At 40.2% G+C, this 23405-nt stretch overlaps 3 protein-coding genes across 3 annotated transcripts; 1 reads left to right on the forward strand and 2 right to left on the reverse strand.

Moving 5' to 3' along the window:
* Positions 1 to 698: 698 nt before the first annotated feature.
* Positions 699 to 2589, forward strand: LOC136679745 (inner ear-specific collagen-like). Its single transcript, XM_066658412.1, has 4 exons — positions 699 to 1083; positions 1376 to 1465; positions 1552 to 1623; positions 1706 to 2589. The coding sequence occupies exons 1-4, from the start codon at positions 699 to 701 to the stop codon at positions 2587 to 2589; spliced, it is 1431 nt and encodes a 476-aa protein (XP_066514509.1).
* A 1222-nt stretch (positions 2590 to 3811) lies between these two features.
* On the reverse strand, positions 3812 to 7858 carry LOC136679467 (high affinity immunoglobulin gamma Fc receptor I-like). The gene is made up of 6 exons (XM_066657995.1): positions 7792 to 7858; positions 7485 to 7520; positions 6786 to 7082; positions 6261 to 6527; positions 5585 to 5924; positions 3812 to 4806 (listed from the first exon to the last, which is right to left on the reverse strand). Exons 1-5 carry the CDS (start codon positions 7814 to 7816, stop codon positions 5623 to 5625), a joined length of 927 nt encoding a protein of 308 aa, XP_066514092.1. The 5' UTR covers positions 7817 to 7858; the 3' UTR covers positions 3812 to 4806; positions 5585 to 5622.
* A 248-nt stretch (positions 7859 to 8106) lies between these two features.
* LOC136679313 (rab5 GDP/GTP exchange factor-like) lies at positions 8107 to 18977 on the reverse strand. The gene is made up of 9 exons (XM_066657763.1): positions 18915 to 18977; positions 17641 to 17842; positions 17154 to 17323; positions 15353 to 15522; positions 15017 to 15098; positions 13680 to 13812; positions 13239 to 13330; positions 11984 to 12240; positions 8107 to 10869 (listed from the first exon to the last, which is right to left on the reverse strand). The coding sequence occupies exons 2-9, from the start codon at positions 17817 to 17819 to the stop codon at positions 10435 to 10437; spliced, it is 1518 nt and encodes a 505-aa protein (XP_066513860.1). The 5' UTR covers positions 17820 to 17842; positions 18915 to 18977; the 3' UTR covers positions 8107 to 10434.
* Positions 18978 to 23405: the final 4428 nt, after the last annotated feature.

Consider the following 23405-nt stretch of genomic DNA (forward strand, 5'->3'; position numbering starts at 1 on the left):
TTTCACAACTTAAAAGTACCGCAAGGCTCCATGCTTGGCCCACTTTTATTAACCTTACTTGCACTTCTTTGAATACCTAAGGTGTGGACACCTGTACATTAAATAGTTCTTTTGAAATCAGTTGTTTCAATAAATAGCATGTCTCCCTTTCCTGCACTAACAGCTTCTATTCTTCTGCAAACAGTTTATATCTGATTTTGGAACGTTTCCATGTGGTTTAATGGCATGCTGCCATAAGAACACTAGTTAAGTCATGCACTGATGTTGGATGATTAGTTCTGGATCACAAACGCCACTCCAACTCATCCCAGAAGGATCAAATTTTCCTCTATCACTCCAGAGAAAGCAGCTCTAGTAGTCTTTGGTCCAATGCTGGGGGAGGTTTATGACACAACAAATGCTTGGCATTGGGAATGGTGCCCTTAAGCTCGTGTGGTTGCTGTAGAGCATGTTCACTGACTGTGTCTATAATGGATGCATTTCAACATGCCTGAATTCAGAATGTGAGGGATGTCAACAAAGCTTTGGACATATAGAGCATCTTAAGTTTGGGTCACTGTTAAGGTTGATAAAACTCCAATAGGAGCAGCAGGATCTCTGAGAACGTTTTGATTCCTTTATTAACTATAATTTAACAATATGTAAAATAATCAATATTTTCATGCCATACTAAACCTAATTTTTCCCACAGATAAAATATGACTTTGCTATACATTCGGACAATCCATGCAGCTGTAGTTTTGCTGCTCTTATCAGCAACCTACAGTGCAATCAAGATGACTCAACGGCCAAAATATCAGTACACCAAGAAGCCTCCTCGAGAGCTGGTCCAGACGACTGCAGGCAAAGTCACAGTCACAGCCAGGATTGTGGACTACACCAAGCCAAAGGAACGCATTCCTGTTTTCACGCAAAGCACCACAGTTCCCGCCTACGTCGATTACCACTCGGACACCACAGTGTCCCCTAATGCCGTGCAGGACAATTACACTCTGGACTATAACGAATGCTACTTCAACTTCTGCGAGTGCTGCCCCCCAGAACGAGGCCCTCAAGGCTTAAAAGGGGACATAGGCCCCCAAGGTGAGTGGAGCTCTCAGAAACAGCTGCTATCTGCTTTTAAACAGTGAGTGTGTTCATATTGTGAAGTAGAATAGGACAGCGGGGCAACTTTAGACTCGACCAAAATCCATAGAGTCACCAGGTGGTCTGGATGGTTTGGAGATTCTGAATTAAACCGATTTTAAACATATCTCTTAGAGGTCTAAGCATTGACCTCATAAATATTGTTTGCTACTTTATTTTGTGGACTTACTTAAATATCTACTAAAAATCTGAAAGAGAGAATTGCTAATCTTTTTGAGGTGCTTTGTAGGACCTCCTGGTCAAAAAGGGGAACCAGGAGCCAAAGGTCCCCCAGGATCTATCGGTCCAGTTGGAGCTCCAGGATTTAAGGGAGACAAAGGTGAGAACTGTGAAGCACAGGTAAAATACTAATGTATCAGATTATAATTTGCTTTATAACATGAATCCTTGCATGCTATGCTCCAGGGGAAAAGGGTGAGAAAGGAAGCACTGGATCAGGAGGCTCTCCCGGCATCACAGGGAAGGCTGGAATGAAAGGTATATTTGCAGATTTCTCCCAATGACTTCAGATACTTGAAGCAAATGATAAAAATTGAAATGGTTGTTTCTGTTTAAACAGGTGATGCTGGCACCAAAGGTGAGAAAGGGGCAAGTGGTGTGCCAGGACCCAAAGGTGCCAAAGGTGAAAAGGGAGAACCCAGTGAGAACACAACTAAAGGTGACAAGGGTGCGCCAGGCAAAGATGGACCGCCAGGATCACCAGGTACCACTGGAGATAAAGGAGAGAAGGGTGAGAGGGGAGAATGTGGCCTGCTGGGAGAGAGGGGACAGAAAGGAGAACCAGGAGATCCAGGGCCACAGGGAGTGAGGGGAGATCCTGGACCATCGGGACAACATGGAATGCATGGGAGTCCTGGAATTCCTGGAGAACGGGGAGAACCTGGGAGCCCTGGTGCCAAAGGGGAATCTGGAATTCGAGGCCCTCAAGGGATGAAAGGTTTGAGAGGTCTCAGAGGAATAAAAGGTGACAGAGGTCCTCAAGGGAAACGAGGGGATCGTGGACTTCGAGGGATGAAAGGTACAGCAGGCGACACTGTAGGACGGCTACGCTCTGCATTCAGCGTCGGCCTGTACCCCAGCAAGTCTTTCCCAGCATCTGGCTTCCCAGTCCGCTTCGACAAGATCTTCTACAATGGAGAAAACCATTACGATGTTGCCACTAGCAAGTTCAACTGCACCCACCCCGGGGTTTATGTCTTTTCCTACCAGTTGACAGTCAGAAACAAGCCCTTGCGTGCCGCACTGGTCGTCAACGGGGTTCGCAAACTGCGCTCTCGAGACACCCTTTATGGTCAGGACATAGATCAGGCCTCCAGCCTGGTGCTCCTGAAGCTTACTGCTGGAGATCAGGTATGGGTGGAGACCCTTAGGGATTGGAACGGCGCCTACTCAAGCAGCGAGGACGACAGCACCTTCTCTGGGTTCTTGCTTTATCCTGACTGACATCCACTCTGAATCACAAAAAACTAGAACATTCCTTGCAATCCGCCTCGCCACTGTTTGAAGATGAAATTTCAGTCTCTAAGCAGAATCTGCCTTTTTTTTTTGCTTATATATAACGATCCCTCCTTAATACTCAACCTGACTTTTTGTGAACATTTAACATCTTTTCACACAGGTGTCCAGAAGCAGTCCTAACACGGGAGGAAGAGCAAAATGATTTCAGAGCACTTTTAGAATTCCAAAGTAATTCCAGAACATAAGAATTACTTCCTGGTTTCTACACCCATTTTCAATTAAATCAGCTTAACTCACCCTGAAGGTGCAGTTTATCCATGTGTGGATTGTGGATCACTGCTGTGTCCGAGCCACTCGAAGCAGAGCAACACATACTAACACACCACCAACATATCAGTGTCACTGCAGGGTTGAGTACGATCCACCAACCAAATCATACACTGCTCGAGAAAGTGTCACTGTGGTGCTACCATCTGTACCTTCAGTTTGGGAACATAACTGTACCTTAATCTATCATAATTGCAGCTATAAAAATTGTGTAGCTTGCATACGCCCAATTTCATCTCCAGGAGCTTCATTATATTTTAAAAAATGTACACAGTTCTGTAATGAAATGTTACATATATTCACCTCTCCTTCTGTAGAAGAGAATGTAATGCAACTGGGAACAAAAATGGACATTAAAACTGTTGTACTTTTAAAAGGTGCATTTACACTGTTTGTACCTTTAGTGACCATTTAATGGTAATGTACCTCTATCGTACTCCCCCCCCCCCCCCCCCCCGCCGACAGTGTACCTGCTCAGCTCTGCTCCGAGTGTCCTGACCATTGAAGAACAGGGGAAAAGGGAGCCAAAAAGTATGCAGAGCAATATACGGACAACAGCCTGTAACTTCAGAACTACAAAGTGACCTGTACGGCCAGTGAATCTGAGACAATAGACAATGAACGTAAAAACAAGGATGTAATTTGAATGAATGTCTGATCGGTGTAAATTAATAGTAAAACATACTTTTCGCAGGCATTGTGTAAAAGCTTGTAGGAAATCCATATTTACATTTTTTTTTTAATTCTTGTTTTCCAAACAGACTGGGATTGCTAGAGAAAATTCCACTGTTACTAAACCAATAAACCAGAATATTGGAAGAACAATGGAAGTAAAACACAACACACTGTAAACATTAAAGAGTATTTGTTTATTTCCAGAGTCTCATTAGAAAATTCCTGAATGCATCACCTTTATTACATAAAAAACTATTACTGGCTGTTTTCTCAATCTGAATTATGTCTTCATACAAGTTTTAACGCATTAAAGTACTACACTCTCATACCTACAGAACAGAGCAGTAGTGTGCAATGACAGGCCTTGCATGGCTGGTTATGAGTACCCTATATCTTATCCTCATCCTGTGTTCGGAACGTTCAGTTTTCCTTTGACATTTTGATAAATAAACAATCTCTGACTCTGAATATTACTGCATATATTATATCTCTAAAATAGAGCTCTGTCTAATACAAATGGCTCTAGGGGTGTTATGCAACCGAGCCTAAGAACCTTACAGATGCTTGTGATGTTCGAATGTTGAGTAATGTCATTCATTATATGAGAGAGCTAATATCAACCTTATATCTGTCTGATATAAATATGTAATCAGCTATCACTAGAAGCTTAAGACATAGCTCGATGTTTAAGATGAGTATTGCTTTATGGCTTGTTACGAAGAAAGGATTCTCTTTGCTAATGTGCACTGTACAATGTAGAAACAGTGTGTTTATTATAGATGGTCCGTAACGTTTATCCATATGACATAAAGAAAACAGTGTTGCTGTGTGAGTAATTTTGTTTTATATATGAAATCAGGCAATTTTGCATATGTATTAAAAATCAGTCATGATATATGACCTCTGGTAAGTTTCCACATCCGTCCTGGCCAAATAGTAGATGATGAATATTTGGGCATAATCCATCATCTAGAGAATTGGAAACAAGCTGTGTGGCTAAAGTGTACACTGTTGATTCCCCAATCAGGCAACCTACCCCTCTATATTGTTAAATATCCAATATGATTCAACTGCAAGTCCCTTTGAACAGTCCTTTCCAAATGTCATGAAAGTAAAGGGGGTAGTAGTTGTGGAAACTCAACCCAAGTGGACATACTTGATCTTGTAGTTCTTGTAGGATTTTAGGTCTGGAACTTGGCTCTAGGAAAAAAAGACACTGTCGTTACATGGTTATTAAATTCTCTGGAGGTTTGATGTGTAATTATTCAATGTACCAGAAACTTACCAAGTCTTATGACAAGTCTAGAACACCGCATTCCACATTAAACCACCATGAACTTATGTATGTAAAACTGTGGAATCACCTTTTAGCCTAGGATAATTATTATATTCGCCACTATATGTTCATATAAAGATGGTAACACCTGTCTTAGCTAGTTCAGCTTCTTTTAATGGTGAACAACTTCAAAAATGAGTGTATAGCTTGAATATTATATGTAAAGGGTGAGTCAAAATTCACGGGACACCCTTTTATAATAAATGAGGGGGGATGTTCGGAACATGGCCGCCATCTTGGATCAAGGGTTTTCTCCAATGGGAAGGTGGTCATGTAGCATATCAAAGAAATAAAAGGGTGTCTTGTGACATTTGACTCACCCTGTAGAAAAGCATGAAACACAAGAGTATGCTCTTTGGGCTTTGGAGCTGTTCTCTGAAGTCGGAGTGTTGTTTGTGTTCCAGAAACCTGACCTCACTGACTCTTGCAGCTGAATACCGCCAAATCCTCACGGAAATGTTGCAATAGCTTTACAAATTGCCAAATAACGGCCTGAATCTGAGGTGAAAAATTGGATGACTTTTGGCTACATAGTGTATCTAAGGACTGAAGCAAAATGTAAGCCATTACATAATATAATGTGGTTCAGAAATTGTGATGTATCTGTGATGGGTTTTAACACAGAAACGTTTTGACTCATACCTTTTTTTTGGTGTGATTTTGGACTAGTCCTGATCATTTTAATCTTCAGGAAAGTTACAGACTTCAAGCTTCACTGATTCACTATGTCTCTCCAGGTTCAGGGCTCTAACACGTGCTTTACAGGTGTACTCCCCTCCGTCGTCGTCCTCCACGTTGAAGATGGTGAATGTTGCACTTGACGAGCCAGGCCCCTGCCGCTTTCCATTTTTCAGAAAGAAGTATTCTATGCTCAGACCTTCTTCTCTAACATTTAACTGGGTCTTACAACTCAGGACCACCTTATCCCCTTTCAGAGAGCAATAATCGAAATCTAATTCCAGCACGGGAGTATTGAGTTTATCTGCGAACAACAGAAGGAAACAACAGTTTAAACACTACCCAGTTTTAAAGAATGCATCAACACATACAAATATGTATTAACAACAAGGAGTTCGTCCACCATTTTAGAATGGCTTTTGACTACATACTGGAACATTTCTGTGAGGATTTGACAGTATTCAGATGCAATAACTTTAATGAGGTCTGGTTTAATGAGCCTCGGATGCTTCAGGTATCACCAGAGATCCACCTTCTGATCTCAGGATGATAGAGTCCATGCTTAAACCAGAGCGTCCACTAGGGACCCCTGAAATTGATGACATAATACATAGAATTATAAACACCTAACATGTCTTACCTAACACAGGCAAATAAGCAGAGAGGGACTGAGCAGAGTGGTGCTCAGTGGACTGGACCCACGTGGCCCTGCACCTGTAAAGGCCCTCGTCTTTCAGCACAAGGCGAGGAATGACCAAGTCCTTGTCCTTCCGTTTCTGGACCTCAACACTGTCCTTATAGAAGATCACCTCCACCAGCAGCGGGTCGCCTCGGATACGGCAGGTCAGGGTCATCTTCTCTTCAATGAGTAAAGGCTCGGTTGGGATTTGCAGAAGTGTCCAACCACCTAAGGGTGAGAAAAGAAGTGAGTGTTGTGCCCCCTTGTGTTGGCTTCTTTTAATGCAATCTACTTCAAGGCCACATTTGATACAGTTTCAGTTCTAGGACAGTAAATCTGTGAATGTAATTTTTTACATCACCAGATGAAAATGATAAAATAGCTTTGTAGTCTATGATTGACACCCCTCCCCCCATTCCTTTGTAAACTAATAGAGCTCACGGTCCCTTATATGAGGCTGGAATTAAAGGAAAGGGGACCACCTACCATCCACATGTACAGCGAGTGGCTCACTGGTCATTGTCATTAAGGAATACGGCCAGATGTCTATGTCCTTCTCGCCACGACAGCTGTAGTTCCCTCCTTTTTGGACAGGAATATTTTTCAGGCTCAGGTTCTGTGTTTGAACAGACAAAGGAACACCGTTCCTGAACCAGAGGAACTTCCATTCTGTTTCGGGATGATCAGGAACACTGCAGCCGAGTGTCACATCTTCCCCAGAGAACAGACGAGCTTCCCCAGAGGTCACGTCTGCTCTAGCCCTCACTGGGAGAGGAGTGGGGTCTGCAGGGAAGAGAGGGGGGGGGTGTAATCAGTCAAGGTGGAGTGCACGGTTAGAAAAAGGCTAGCTTTGTCTGGATGTTTTTGTTAGTGGACTATTCTCAGTGACACTGAGGAGTTTAAAACCTCCAGCAGCTACTGCTGTGTCTGATCCACTTTTACCAGATCAACACGCACTAAGAACTGGCTGAATAGGGGCTAACAAAGCTGGATTATAGTCTTTAATCGTATAACTACACAGCGCTCGTGTGGACAGGGAGTGTAGAAATAATGAGGTAGCTTTAGTGTTATATTTTGAGACGTTAGTAGAAAGATGTAGCAGATAATTAGCACCATCTTAAATAATAAAAATTAAACAAATAGTAATATTAAAAAATATTAATAGTAATAATATTTATTACATACCTTGGGACTTCACATATGAAAACAGGGATAAAATGGCTATAAAAAAGCAATAAAAAGGAAAAAAGTATTAGTTTTCAAACAAATCATCAAACATCGGTTGGAAACGAAAGCGACAAAATCCCCAAATTTGTCACTTTACAGGAAAAGGAAAAGCCTTTCATATGTTTCACAACTCATTTCGACCCTTTCCATCGGTCTATTCATTACGAACTTTAGACACAGTGTAAATTACAGCGTTAAGTCTCAAATAATATAAAAATATGGAGATATATGTTTTATATGTGTGGCTCTGTTTGTAGTCACTTACCAATGGAGCCCAGTAAGCAGTGCATGGTGCTGTTGCTGTCTTAGTTGTGTGCTGCACTGTTTAAAACAGGGCAGTGCTTTGTTTTTTTTGAAGATGATCCTGAGTAACTCCCACTTTTTGATGCTTAGTTGGCATAAAAACAGGAAAAGGGCAATTACACATCTTCCTTTTTGGTTGTTCTGGTTCACCACAAGGCACAGATACATGAATAAGCAGAACACACAACAAAACCTGGAAATAACCAGAAACACGTAATAACAGAAAAAAAAAACCACAGAATATAATCCTTCATTTAATCATTTATAAACTTTAATTCTCAGGGTTTTCTGTATAAACGGCTACAATGCCTTTACAGATCGAGCAGTCCTCAGGCAAAGTCCATTTGTGCTGCAGAGATACATGCGTGCAGCAGCGGTGTTGGGGGACTTATGTCTTACTTATACATAAATACACAGTTTTGGGAGACAAACTACAACTATCTTTAATATATCAATGCCTTTTAACTACCGTTTAGGTCAGAAATACCATAAAGAGCCACTCTCAGAGCTAGAGCAAGTCTTAAACGCATGTCAAAATATAAAACAGTAAAAAGAAAACGTATAATGGGAGATTTCTTGAGACAGTATGGGTGCTGTGAATATCGCATCACTCCACTATTCTGTTTATTTTATAGTTGAATAGAATATGAAAACGTGTTCGTATTGTCTGGACTTCAATGCTGATTTCAATGCTGATTTTGCTGCCTTTAAATCACAGATGGGCCGAGACTAAAATATCATAAAGGGATCTGCCCAAGTGTGAGGACACACTTCCTCAAGTGTGATTTTCTTTCTATCAGGGGGTGTTAGGAATCTATAGACTTTCTCACTCATAATATTTTAACCTTAAAATTACTGCTTCAAATCACTGATGATGATGCTCCACTGAGTGGTAATAGGGAGAATGGAGCCCTCAGTTTTTGCTCATTTGAGTTCAGCACCGCAGAAACTACACTGTGTAACATTGGAGGAGAGTAGGGACCTACCCTGACACCAACTCACCCCACCCCATTGATTTCAGTACAGTGCTGTTAAATATAATTAAACTAAACCCAAATCTAACCTTGTGTTTCTTTAAGCAGGCGATTCATCATCGGATTTTACTACAAGGCTGGAAATTCAATGAATGAGGAGTGGTCCCTGGACTTTTAACAGGAACGTACGCAGACTATTCTCTGTAGCAAAAAAAAACCTTGTGATTTCTCACCAAAGCTTTACTGATCTGATATGTGACATTGAGTTACACTGAACAGCTGTTAAAACCTAGTACTTGCATTTCGAATGTATTGCTTAAATAAATTCTGCAAGGCAGCAAAACTGGAGTGCATCACATTCCCAGAAGCTGTATCAGTTTAAAAATATAGGTATGAGCTGGTGTCCACTGAATTAAACTTGTTCACAGTGCATCGTATCATTCACAATGTTAAAACAGCTCACGAGTTAGACGTTGAATTAAAACGATACCACACCGTAACCACATCGACTAACATATGATAAATTAGTTATTTTGATTGTTTACATTCAATCAAATAAATATTAAAATCATAAAGAGCTGTGGAGTCACTTGGTTTTAGATGAGCTCTCAAAACAAAAACAAAACAAAACAAATGAAATACTCCAATAAATAACAATAAACATCGCTAAAAGTCTAAATCCAAAGCATGTACAGAACAGCAAGGGAAATTCCTGATTAAACACCCGAAACCTTGCATTTCAAGCCTTTCACAAATCATTCTTTATGAATTAAAATGAGCCACAAAAATAAACATATTTTAAACTAGTCTGACACTATCTGAACTCAAGAGTGAATTCTATATCCTCAAGGCATGTTAAAAGTGCATAAGAACGGCTACTCTGTCCTGCCTTCAATTAAGCGTGAAATACGAGGACGACTGAGAGAGATGTGGCCAACATTCGTTCACCGAAGCTAAGAGCACAATGCTACTGTTGCTCCCTTCTGGCCGAAAGCCTGGATACACGGTTGATTCCAATATTAAAAGGGAATTCCACTGACGTCGCACAGTAGATTCACTTCAGTCATTGAGGTGTAAACAAAGCCATTCACATTGGGTGGATAGGAAATGGTGAATCCTGTCTACACTGAACCTTTTCAGGTAAAACCACTCTGAATGACTTTGTTTACTCTGCTGAATGAAGACTATAAGTTCGGTGTAATTCTCTTCGCTGTATCCTCAATTCCACGTGGTCTCCTTTGACCTCTCTCGTCATTGTGATTGAAAGTATGAACAGAACAATTAGCTTATTGCTCGTTAATCTGACTGTCTTCCTAACTGAGGTGTCTCAAGTTAGTCATAAACTCGATTCCTGGTCTCAGATGGTGTTGGCCAGCTCTATCTCATTAAGCAAAGCTTTACTGAATACATAAGCGTTGAGAGAAACTCAACTGTAACAGAACAAATGTGCAAAACCTTCCCAGAGTAAAGGAAAGACAAAAAGGTAGAAGGGAGAGGACCATCACCGATTCCAAATAAGCCTGTGCACAGCAGGGTCAGAGTATTTGGGGGCAGGATAAATATTAACAGTCCGTTTCGCCATCTGGTGTGGTTGGGTCACTGAACGGATAATTAGAACGGGGGCTGGGGGGCTACCCAGCGAACACCTGAGGCTGTAGAGGAGGGGGCAGTCCTTCGCTGTCCACGTTGTCCGAGTCGATGGTGGACGTGGGCTCCGTATTTGTCTCAAGGTTAAGGCCCTGCAGGACGTCCTGCACCGATCTCTCCACACCGTCGCTCCACTCGATGAGATCATTCTCCAGCTTGTGCGCCCCCTCCATTACCTGCTCCTGCCGTACCTCCAGTCCTGACAGCAGGTCCAGCGGCTGATATTTTAATCTGCCTCCGGTGGCTGGCTCTGCTCTAGGGCTGCTCTGTGTGGAAGAGGAGGAAACGCAGGAAGTAGAGTTTTCAGATTTTTGCACCTTTTCAGGGGAAGCCTGGCCGGACATATAGAGCTCAAAGTCCTTCGGGCTTATGTTGAGGGACTGGGCGTCCAACTTCTCAATGAAAGCCACTGCACAGCACTGAGAGGAAGCAGAAGACATACAGACATTACTTTACATGTTTTCAGGATGGAAGTTGATGTTAACCCACTGCACCCAGCCACAACAAAATAAGGGAAGAACTCCCTGTAGAATAGAACTGAGCAATGCAATTGGACATTGTGCTAGGCTATATTTTTGCTATATGTTAAATGAATTAAGATGTTTCTGCATTAAACAGGGCTCTACAATTATAATATGTGTATATAATATGTGGTGGGGGTGAACTGATTTGTAACTTATATAAAAAAATGTAATGAATTGAAGGAAATGCACACAGACACGGGGAGAACACACCACACTCCTCACAGACAGTCACCCGGAGGAAACCCACGCAGACACAGGGAGAACACACCACACTCCTCACAGATATTCACCCGGAGGAAACCCACACAGACACAGGGAGAACACACCACACTCCTCACAGACAGTCACCCGGAGGAAACCCACGCAGACACAGGGAGAACACAACACACTCCTCACAGACAGTCACCCGGAGGAAACCCACACAGACACAGGGAGAGAACACCACACTCCTCACAGACAGTCACCCGGAGGAAACCCACACAGACACAGGGAGAACACACCACACTCCTCACAGACAGTCACCCGGAGGAAACCCACGCAAACACAGGGAGAACACAACACACTCCTCACAGACAGTCACCCGGAGGAAACCCATGCAGACACAGGGAGAACACACCACACTCCTGACAGACAGTCACCCAGAGGAAACCCACGCAGACACAGGGAGAACACACCAAATTCCTCACAGACAGTCACCCGGAGGAGGCGCACATGGACACGGGGAGAACACACTAAACTAGGTCCCTGGAGCTGTGTGACTGTGACACTACCTGATGCACCACCGTGGTGCCCAAAAATAATAAATAAATAAAAATAAAATATTATAAATTCATTCATTCACTCTGGTGGGGCCACCAGTCCTTTGTAGGGCAACACACACACACACACAAACACATTCTTTGTATAAATTACAAAGTTTCAAATTAATTCCAGTGGAGTTTGGAACCACTAGGTTAGTGTATGCTTTGTATTTTACAAGTGCCACATTGAGTTAAAGCTGAAGCCTCACTAGATTGGTGAAGTAATATCCATCTTCTCCACTCATCAGACGGCTGGGGTTGCAGAAGCGGGTGATGTACTGTATGTTGGACTGCAGACGAGGTGGGTTTGCCTTAAGCACCACATAGATGAGCGCTGGCAGGAAGTCGTCAGCGGAGGCGGCCTCACGTTTGCTTCGTTTGATAGCGCTGAAGATGTGCTTGCTGCATCTGGTGATGTAGCTCAGTTTGACCTTAGGCACTCGCCTCGAGTCCATCTCAATGATGTCTGTGACAACAATACATTTAGTGTAAAGTTGAAATATTAACTGCAAATCAACAATAATTACACTGAAACCTGACACCAGTGGCCGGATGTATCACAGATGTAGGGGACCCACTACATGGAGCATAAGCTGCTTCAATCAGGGCCCACATAGAAATGGATTCCCCTCTCTTGCTATTTGTACATTATCAATAAAAATGAAGTATTTATCACAGTATTACAAATAATGTAATTCAAATCTTACTTATATTTCTCATTATGACTAAAGGCAACACAGCTCAAAAAACAAAATCATTGACAACAAACACTGAATGGCAATAGAGCAGAGTCCAATATTGACCTTGAGAAACCACTGACACATATCCTGACATGCCAGCATACATTCTTCCTCTCTGTCTCTCTCACACACACACACACTTTCTGAGAGTGTTGTAGGAACAACAGTAGGAACTATTAGGATACAACAATCTCTTCTGAGATGGAAAACATTGAGTAGAACCTGTAAAAGCTGAAAGTGAGACCCTGACAAATGTGGACCAACCCACTTAATCACAAAGAATCCAGTGGCAGTTCAGAAAATCATAGTAGGATAGTAGTCTTTGGTTATACACTACATGTCCAGACACACATTTTAAATGACGTTAAGGCACATCCAGTTACAATGTGTGGATAGTTTGTATAATCTCCATAGAAATCACTGTCAACTGAATGGGAAGCTCTGGTATAGCTACACATGCGCATATTAAGCACCCGCCACACTGTGCAAATGTTGAAGAACAAAACTGGGTTCTCTGGACATATGCCATCCCAAACCTTTAGGATGAGTTGGAGTGGCATATGATTTTGTAGCTGTGTGCTACCAAATCTTCACAGTGTTACCGTAGTGTAAAGCCTTCCCAGAAGAGAAAAACAGCAACGTTTCAACAGCAAAGAGTGAGTACAATGACTGTAAGTAGCATAATAAGTCAGGCACTGATAGAGAGAGTACATAGCTGCCTTACCAGTAATGGCCTTCACTAAACTGTCCGCCACTGCAGGGTCTTCTTCATTCAGGGGGACGCCCAGCATCTGGATAGTGACCCAATGCAGAGCCCTGAACATATTCACACACAAATTTGACTTTTATTTACTTGCAAATTGTGCAAAACGTAAATTGAATGCCAGTGTTATGCAAATTATTGTTATAAAGTAAGTGTCAAGGTACCTCATATCTACATTTGTGTACTGAGTATATTGATTTGTCATAATAATGCTGTGATGACAATCTGTTTTCTACGTTTACACTACTCTCCAAGCTTATTCCTCACAGTAAGGAATACATTATAATAATGTAACAATTCAAATTATAGTGCCATTAAAATCTACTATGCACCCATTTCGGGAAAATAAAGCCCACCTCTCATTAGTCAGTGCTTGTTGTCTTCTGTCGTGTGATGACCTACCTGATTCTCTTCTGGATGGCCAGATCTTTGACCTCGTCATCTGCCGACTCGGGGCAGAAGGCCTGCTCATACAAATGCAGCATCATGTACTTTTCCACTTCATCCATCACACACTCGATTCGATCTGGGGTCCCTGGCCAGCGTTTAGGAAAACACAAACATAATGACAATACACATCACAACCATTTGGATTTCTAAAAGCATTTACTTAAAACACCATGAAACTATAGTTCAGCAAAAAGGGCCACACTGGTTTAGCTGCAGGATAACGGCTGGTGGCATCAACTATTTTACGTTTACATTTCTGGCACTTGGCAGACAATCGTATTTAGAGCAAAATACAATTTTAATCATGTTACAGAAAAGGACTAATACAGTGTAAGAGGTTTTGCACAAGGACAGTTATATCCTTAAAATGTTTTCCCAATTAAAGGCTAAGCAGCAGCTCTATGAAAGTGTCAAACAAATAAATACAGTGGAGTTTGAGTTCCTAACCTGTGTTTATTGATAGTCAGAAAACATGTTATTTCTTACTAATTGAAGGAATAAGGTTTAAAAGACCGTTGCCCCCAAAATATCCAGAAAATGGACTAAATCTGTCCACTTTAAACGGACACTTTGGAAAGGACCCTCCGCTCACTCCGTTATCTGTAGCTCATTTCACTGGCGCTTTTCCAACAATATGGGCATGTAAGGACACCAACGAAAGGTGTTCAAGAGCCTCTGTAACATGGAGGTAAACAGGGTGAGGACACTCACTCCGCCTGTTTTAGTTGGTGTTAGTTAACGTTAGCTTGACTCGCTAAACTCGGTGTCTCAGATTATACTCGGCTACGTAGCTGCATTACGGAGGTTTATAGTGTCGGATGAATTCGAGTTCGACTTCGATCACATTTACAAGAATAACGGTACCTCTACATTTGAGTTTAGCTTATTGCTAGGCTATTGTCATGAATAATGTTGGTTATTTAGCTAGATACTGTCATAACAGTCGGTCATAACGGTGTTTTACCGCGGCGTTGTTCGGCTGTTGTCCACCAGTGACGTCACGGTCGCGTTCGAGAATTTCCGTAGCGAGCTCGGGTTTTTCCGTCAGTTTAATAAAATTGTCAGTTTTAAAGCAAATTAAGCTGCTATTTTCATTTTAATTCATACTTATATCTGTCAGTAACTACAACAATGTGGAATATTCATGGAGGTCCATTAAGTGGTGCTTAGCCTTTAAGGCTGAGAACTGAACACAAGTCTGACATGAAAAACGGTGTGGTGTCACCAGTAATACATTATAAATCACATTTAACTCCACAGACCATCAACGTGGTCTAAACTTAACATACATTTGTAGAAGGTGTTCAAGCGGTCAGACAAGCTCTGGTAAAAGTCCTGAACAGATTCTGAGAGCTCCTCTGCCCCGAGGTCCTGAAGGAAATGCAAGAGAGTTAACTGTGAGTACTTGAGTTCAAATATAGCTGTATGAACTGTGAGGCTACAATCACAGATTCCATCTGAGCAACACGCAGCAAGCAAGAAGCTGGCCTTTAGTTTGAAGAGCGATGGATGGTTACTAGGAAAATGGACTGAATTCATTAAAAAAATCTGTCATAAATTACACCTTGCACCATCATTCTGAAAATTAGTAAATATAAAAAAGAGACAAAGCTTAATACAAGTACCTTTTTGAAGGCTACACTCTGACAGAAGCTGTGACTCTGTTTGAAGATCTCTCGTCCAGGCTTATGCAGGGTCTTCAGGAAGTCGATGAACTGTCTCGTAGCTTGGTCTGACGCAGGCTGCTGGCTGTTGGAGGAACTAGAGGCTGACTGTGTCTCTGGAACTGTGACATCTGTGGAAAATTAAGAATCCAATAGGTAGTAGAAACATATGCAACTTATGGAATTTCTAAGCGATAACAATTGAAAAAATATTCTCTGCATGGAACACACCCCGAACATGTTTTTTTTTCTGCTACTGCAAAGTAAAGTTTAACATATTGAAATATAAATAAATAAAAATAAAATGAAACTCATAAATTATGTCATAACATTTGCATAGGCAAAAGGCCAAATTTTATCAGATTAAATAATAATAATCAAAAAAATATTTTCACAATGAGAACAAATTCTTTAGCTTTACCACTACTAAAGAGCATTTCTTTTTATATTAATATAAAGTACAGGGCGGGCCATTTATTTGGATACACCTTAATAAAATAGGAATGGTTGTGGCAGCACCTGAAACTATGGATACTGGAAGCCTGTGCTAGCATTTCTCCTGCGGTGTTGTTATCAGTGTGTGAAGAGTGGGAGAAGAGGGTTGCATTGACAACACAACGGGCAGCACTTTGCACTTAGCAAAGCACACCATTGTTTTTCTTGTGAAACTCCCAATAAGTTTGATGTGTCACATGACCCTCTTTCCATTGAAAAAACAAAAGTTGGATCCAAAATAGCTGACTTCAAAATGGCCGCCACCCATCTTGAAAAGCACCCCCCCCTCCCCCCCATATACTAATGTGCCACAAACAGGAAGTTAATATCACCAACCATTCCCATTTTATTAAGGTGTATCCATACAAATGGCCCACCCTGTAGATTCAACCACAAGCAATAGTTTTGCATTTCTATTGGTCCATTATTCACGTTAAAAAATGGTAAATGAAAATATAGGTTTTATTGCAAAAGAGATGATACAGAAATGTACTTAACAGCACTGATTAGCCATTGCTAGGATTTGTTTATACTACTCTCATGACTTCTTAAAAAATAGCCTCAAAACTTTGTAAATCTTCGTAAACCATTATTATTAATAATATTGGAAATATTAGTGGAAATATTTTAAAAATAGAAATTAATTATATTTGGTACATAATAAATGTAATTGATGGAGACAATCTAAAATTGCCTTGTACAGTCAGCAGAATGCGTGAGACTTTTTTCCCAAAACACATTTTTTTTTTCTTCTAAAAACCACCTATTTCTAAATCAGTGTATTGTTTGAATGTATTTGCCAGGAAATAAAAGGGTGTGCCCAGATCGTTACTGCAACAAAAGGAAAAGCTCACAAAATGCTGAGAAAGCAGGGACATAATCTGTTTGCACCCATCGCTTCCTTTACAGCTCTTGCAAAATAGAAAATGAAAGCACACATCTGAATTTCCAACAGTTCTATTTTTAAACACATTGACCTTTATTCATCACATCTACACAGAGTCAAATCTGATCTGAAATCTACTGACAGTTCTGTTAGCTATTTCTTCAATTTACATCGCATATTATCAGCTGTTTTAATTTAACACTATAGAGTTAATTACGCTTTGGCTGTTAGAGCTCTGCACTCATTACCAGACTCTAAACTTTCCCTTTGAGGACCACTATTTGCTTAAGAACTCATGAGGAAAACTGGAGTGTGTCCAATGTAAATAAGGTGACTAGTGCGGATTTATCAACGGCACTGAAATCAGATCTCAGCATGTACCTTTCCCCAGGCTTATCTTTGGGGACGTTGTGAAAAATTTCTTCACTGTAGGGACCGTAAGTGCCTTCTGAACAGCCCTCTTCTCAGTTTTGCTGGATTGGCTGCTGGTGGTCTCAGAGCGTACACCCTGTTGACTACTCGCATAGGCAGCTTCTTCCTCTCTCTGCAACCTAGTTCATCAAGAAGAAAAACTCTTTAAGGATTTATACAAAATCATGCTTTATTATATTTACTCCTTATGTTATGAGGCTAAATGTTGTGATAACCGGTAATAACTGTCAATGTAAAGGGTTTGTAAGCTGCAGGAGGCATTTTGTTTACCAGTGGGTGTGTTAAGTTTCGAAGAAAAAAAGACAATTAAAGGAATCCATGTTAGAATTCCAGAAACTAAACTAGGATTAGACGTGTTGGGTTCCACACATTTTAAATCCTGCAACCATCAGGGGTGAGAAACAACCATTCCCCATCTCTACGTCCTCTTTCTCACCTTTCTGCTAGTGCACGGTCCTCTTCGATCTGTCTGGCTCGAGAGCGCTGGATATCATCCCTCCAGCACTTGGAACACAGCCCCTTCCAGGCCGTATTACCATAGAAATCACAGCCGTTCTTACATTTCAGGTCCGCCTCATCCACATGGATGCCCCTGTGCTCTGAGGGAGAACTCATGCTTCTTTTCTACTCAGGCACACCTGAAAAAGGCAAAAGTACATTTACCGTAACCGTGCAAACCATGTTAAATTCCATGTAACGTCTTTAAATGTTAATTGCACTGGTACAGGTACATTTTCATAACCTGAGATTTTAAAATATAAATATACACAAAGATAGAATGCTTATTAGAACATCTTTATCAAATATGATTTTAACTTATTGACTTTACATCCTGTGGTTAATTTACACCATTTTATTCAGAATGTGATCCACTTAGCCATTTTATTTACTATCCAACGTCTCCAGTAAACCTATATATAATTTTGAGAGCCCAAACGACTTTGTCTGGGGATTATTTTTGCTTTAAATAATCTTTCATCTAATTCTCTGCCATGATAAATGTAGGCAGCAAATCTGTAACTATTAAAAGACGTCTGGTTCCTATTACCTCACTGTAACATATGAGATTATATGTTTCTCTAGAATGGAGTCCTTTACATCGAACCACTCAGAATGGTGGGTTTCATCTTTGAAACACTTGATTGTAAAGATTATTTTGTTTAAATGTGAGGAGCTCAACTTCTAGGTCTACTACAGGGTTAATTCCAGTTCTACTACAACTACTACCAGACTGGTAACTACTAATACTAATAATAATCCTACTATGCTAAGTCACTCCTCATATTAATCCCCTTCTAATGCTATTACCAATAATACATGTCTGAACAGACTAAACTGTAAATGCCTCACTCAGCTGTTGACAGTAAAGACTCCTAGCATTAGCCACAACAGCTACACTGAAGGTTAAGGGAGGACGTATTTTCCACACTTTCAGGCAAATGACATTTAGGTATAAAGCCTCAGAAAACCCGCAGAAAGGCAAATTAATCTCTAGAGCAGATTTTCTCCCTCGTCAGCTCCTGTAATAAACTGCTGACAGTGACAACCTGAACACACAGGTAAACTCAGGAAAACGTTCAGCTCTGACAGTAAAGACGAGCTCACGAAAAAGAAGCGTCTGAACACCGCGGAGAACACGGTCAATAGTCCCTACCCGTCCTTAAAGAATATAATACGCTTTAAAAACAAACCCAAAAACCAAACACTGACCATTAAAGAATCATCACACTCAGGAGCTGCTCTCTTCTGTCCCCCAGGCGTAATCGAGGTGCCAACTTTCAAAATAAAAGCCCTTATTATGGCCGAGCTTAACATGGTTGGTTCAAATAAAAAATATCTCGCTGTTTATTTAATATTTAACATATACGCTGAGATATAAACAGCTTTGACAAAGTCAGAATGGCGCTGGGTTATTAAAAACACTGTTCATTTATTGTGCATTTCACATTCACTGTAGTCAGATTGTTATATTGGTGTGGTTTGTCGGGAAAACACTATAAAACTACAACGGTAACAGAATAATTATTTATGTATAAGTTATTATGGTAATGTAAAAATAAACTCATTAATAAATATAGAACATTTGTATATATGTTTAAATAAATATTTTTATATATAAAACCACTCTAGTACCTGGGCTTATGAAATTTATCAAATTTATGTTTTTGAATTTTATTTCTTTCTGATTTATGATTTTGAAAGTATTTTACCTCAGGTATGAACTTATATTTATGAACACAGCCCCCTCTGATTTTTACCCAGGACCAAACCTTTTGGTCTTCCTATGGGTCTGCTGTCTTTGTTCAGGGAAATGGCAGAATTGCTCCTTGTCATCATAGTAACTTCTGGAAAAAATTCTTTAAGGGTTTTGTATGATATCTGATGACTGGCCAGTTAACTGTGCTCTGGGGATGGACCGTACTTCGGTGATTCACATGGTTTCACTGCCATGAAGCAAATTTCTGAGAAACAGTTAAATTAAAACGAAAGTAAAAGCTGCCGCAACATTTTAAATAGCTTTCGCTGTTCGCTGAGACCTAGAAAAGACTAAATGTAACTGAAAAAGAGAAGTTTTTAAAGATACAGGGTTCTCTTAGAACAAACACCACAGTAAAATGTCTTCATCTTCAGGATATTAATAGTCTGTTATATTGTGTCTTCAGTGGGCCTTTCAGATTTTTGAGACTCTGAAAATAAAGAGTTAATATCCAATGAATTAAGCCAAATGCTCAATGTCCATGGTATGTTATATAAATATTCCACAGTAAAATGTCTTCATCTTCAGGATATTAATAGTCTGTTATATTGTGTCTTCAGTGAGACTTTCAGATTTTTGAGACACTTTGAAAATAAAGAGATAATGTCCACTGTAGTTAGTCAAGCAATTTCCCCACATTCTGTCGTGTCCAGTGCTATGTTTATAGGGCTATTACAAAACAATTCCACACTAAAATGTCTTCATCTTCAAGGTATTAATAGTCTGTTATATTGTGTCTTCAGTGAGACTTTCAGATTTTTGAGACTCTTTGAAAATAAAGAGATAATGTCCAATGAATGTTGGCACATGAGTAATTACTCCACACATTCTATCATCTCCAATGCTATGTTCACAGGGCCATTATAAAAAATTCTACAGTAAAATGTCTTCATCTTCAGGATATTAATAGTCTGTTATATTGTGTCTTCAGTGAGACTTTCAGATTTTTGAGACTCTTTAAAAATAAAGAGATAATATCCACGGAATGAAGCTAAACGTGTAGTTTTTCCATGTTATGGAAGGTGTATTCATACTTTGCCCTCTAGCGGCGACAGAATGTAACTACAGCACCATTTAAGGTGGAACAGAGAATCCGAATAAGAAACTGGCGAATAAGTAACTAACTTCAGCGTCGTCAGATTTGGTAAGTGTTCAGTAGCTGAACCCTCCTGTCAGGTAAAGGAGAGCAAAGAGTACTTTGTATACAGTTTTTTAACAACGAAAATCTTTAGAATATGGACTGCGTGTGTGTTCCCTTCCTGTTTCAAACAAACTCTTTTTCCCAGTCATTTAACTTATGATTTCTGTTTTTACTCATCATTTCTATATCGTAAGAAGTAATTTGAATAAAATATGCCAAAGTTTATTAAACACATTTTTTTTATTAAACAAGGATTGTTTGAACAAATATTTTAAACTTTAAGCCTATAGTTTTGCATTATATTCTCACATATCACAGCTTTTCTGACAGTTATGGAATTCTGAAGATCAGTTTTCTTGTCAGGGTGAAACGAGGTTCCGGGGTCATCTTAGCATCATACTTCTTTTGTTGAATCTCTATCCTCCCCTCTTTCCTGCTGACCTCTTTATTCACATTGGTGAGGATTGTGAGGATGTCTTCGCCCCTAAATGAACAGGAATTACACACTTATTGTAACCTCTTGGACCTCAGAGTAAAACTCAGTAATAAACTTTAAAGAAGCAATCAGTCAGTTTTGTTCAGAAAGAGCTGTTAAACAGACCCCTAGTGGCCTCTGTGTGTCATTACAAAGCCTGTACAGAACAGTGTGAACTCACCTTTTACTACCTTCTTCTAAATGTTTGCAGAGTGACTTAATAAACCATGAGCCATCATCATCATTTAAATGAGTCTCAGTTTTTCATAAAGATTTCCATCATGCTCTTTTATCTTTGTTATCATGATTCCGCTAGCGACAGGCCCCTTCTTCCTGACGCTGTCGACAAGGCTGCGAGCTTTATCAGCTCGTGTTGGGTTCTCTTCCAGGATAGATTCAACTTCTTGTTCGTTTAACACTCGTTCCTTTCTCAGATCGTCCAGGAGTTGTTTGATCACGGGTAACGTCAGGTCATTAATTAAAACAGTTCTGACACTTTCAAGGACTTTGTCTGTGGAAAAAGAGAAAAGAATTTCATCAAGAAAGGGATCAAACACGGAGAATAGCGCTGAAAATCTGGACTAGACATGGTTTCCTAAGACCACTGTGTGAAGTAACAGCATTTACTAAGAGATCTTTATACTGAATATTGAGGTTATCCACATAAACATGAGTGATGTCAGGAACTGATGTTGGGTTATTCCTGGATCACAGACACCACTTCAGTTCATCCCAGAGGTACCGAATGGAGCGATCTCACTCCAGACAGTGCTGTCCACGGCTGTACAGCCCAGTGCTGGGAGGAGACATATTGCACGTTCTATTTATTTATATTTTAATTGTGACAAATCACCTTTACAGTGTAAATTAACAGTATCATGCGTTATACATGTATTAATTTGCCTTGCCTCTCCTGCAATAGCTTTTGCCCATGTCCATTGTGACACTTAAAAGTTTTACTCCTGAAGACTTTAAATTACAGCCTGCTAAATACTGGGTAAATACAGAGTAAGTACCTGTTAAGTGAGCTGTAAGATAAAATAAGTACTAAGTAAGTAAAGGGTATGACAGTAGAAATATGTGGTTATTACTGGTATCTTACAGATATTTTACAAATAAGGCACACCATAAATACAGAGTAAGTTCTTATTAAGTAAGGTGTAGAATAAAGCAACAAAAGTGCTGAGAATGTAAAGGGTGTGGCAGTAGAAATATGTGGTTCTTACATGGTTTATCTTACAGACATTTTACAAATAAAACACGTGACTTTGTTCTGAGTCCATTGCACTTCTCAGTATAATTATAGATTATAAAATTGAATTAAAAGTATGACAGTTTATGCAAGTGACTATTACTGTCATTTTTTATAAATAAGGAACGCAGCTTCTTTGAATTTCACTGAAGTTCATACAGTTTACTTCACTATTTAAGCAGCTCCCCCAAACTCCTTAAATTGACTTCCTTATACTCTTCATTTTCCACATTCACTGACCCCAACACTGTCTTTCATTTCTTCATTTAAGAAAAAGCAAAGTTAGCAGGATTAGCAGGTTATTTTCTTACCTGCCATCTCTGTATGTGTTCCCTACCGACGAGAAGCTCTGAGATCAGTGGGAACCTGGGGCTGAAATAAGTCTGAGACCAAGCTACACAAGGGAGAAAATAAGATATGGTTGATAGCCAGATTCCTTCACTCATGCCTCCAACCACCCACCCACACACTCAAAAAGAGAAGTTTGCCTCTGTGAATCGGTGAGGCATTTACATTAATTTACTTTCAGTTTGTACAGATTCATTCTTACCGTATCCACAAGTACTGCTAGCGTTACCTTTACCACTTTTGTAAAAAAAATGTTGAGTGGTCCTTTGTCCTTCATCAAGCCCAACCCTTTTGAGCACAGAAGTACAGCCTCTCAACCAATCAGAAGCGTCCATTTGATCAGAATCCCACTTTCCAACCAATAACTTTCCCTGGATGTGATAACATCCTGTTCCCGCCACCAGACATCATCACATCTGATTTTCCCAATATCTGCCATCACATAGATTGCATCATCCACCACACACACACATACACACATGGAAATCCCCTTCCATTCCCAGATATCTACATCCATCGCACACACAGAGAGTTAACATGAGCACCACACCACCACCATCACCCCCTTGCTACATATATATACACACACACAAATGTATTGAATGGATACCATCTCTGCCATACAGTCCATCCTCATCCATTAAACAGCCACCACCCTTCGTACAGACGTACATGTGTATTCATTAGAAACCCTTAACTTTTCAAGTACCTTTTAAATCTTTTATTAT

This window comes from Hoplias malabaricus, chromosome Y (genome assembly GCF_029633855.1).
Source record: "Hoplias malabaricus isolate fHopMal1 chromosome Y, fHopMal1.hap1, whole genome shotgun sequence".
Lineage (NCBI taxonomy): Eukaryota > Metazoa > Chordata > Actinopteri > Characiformes > Erythrinidae > Hoplias > Hoplias malabaricus.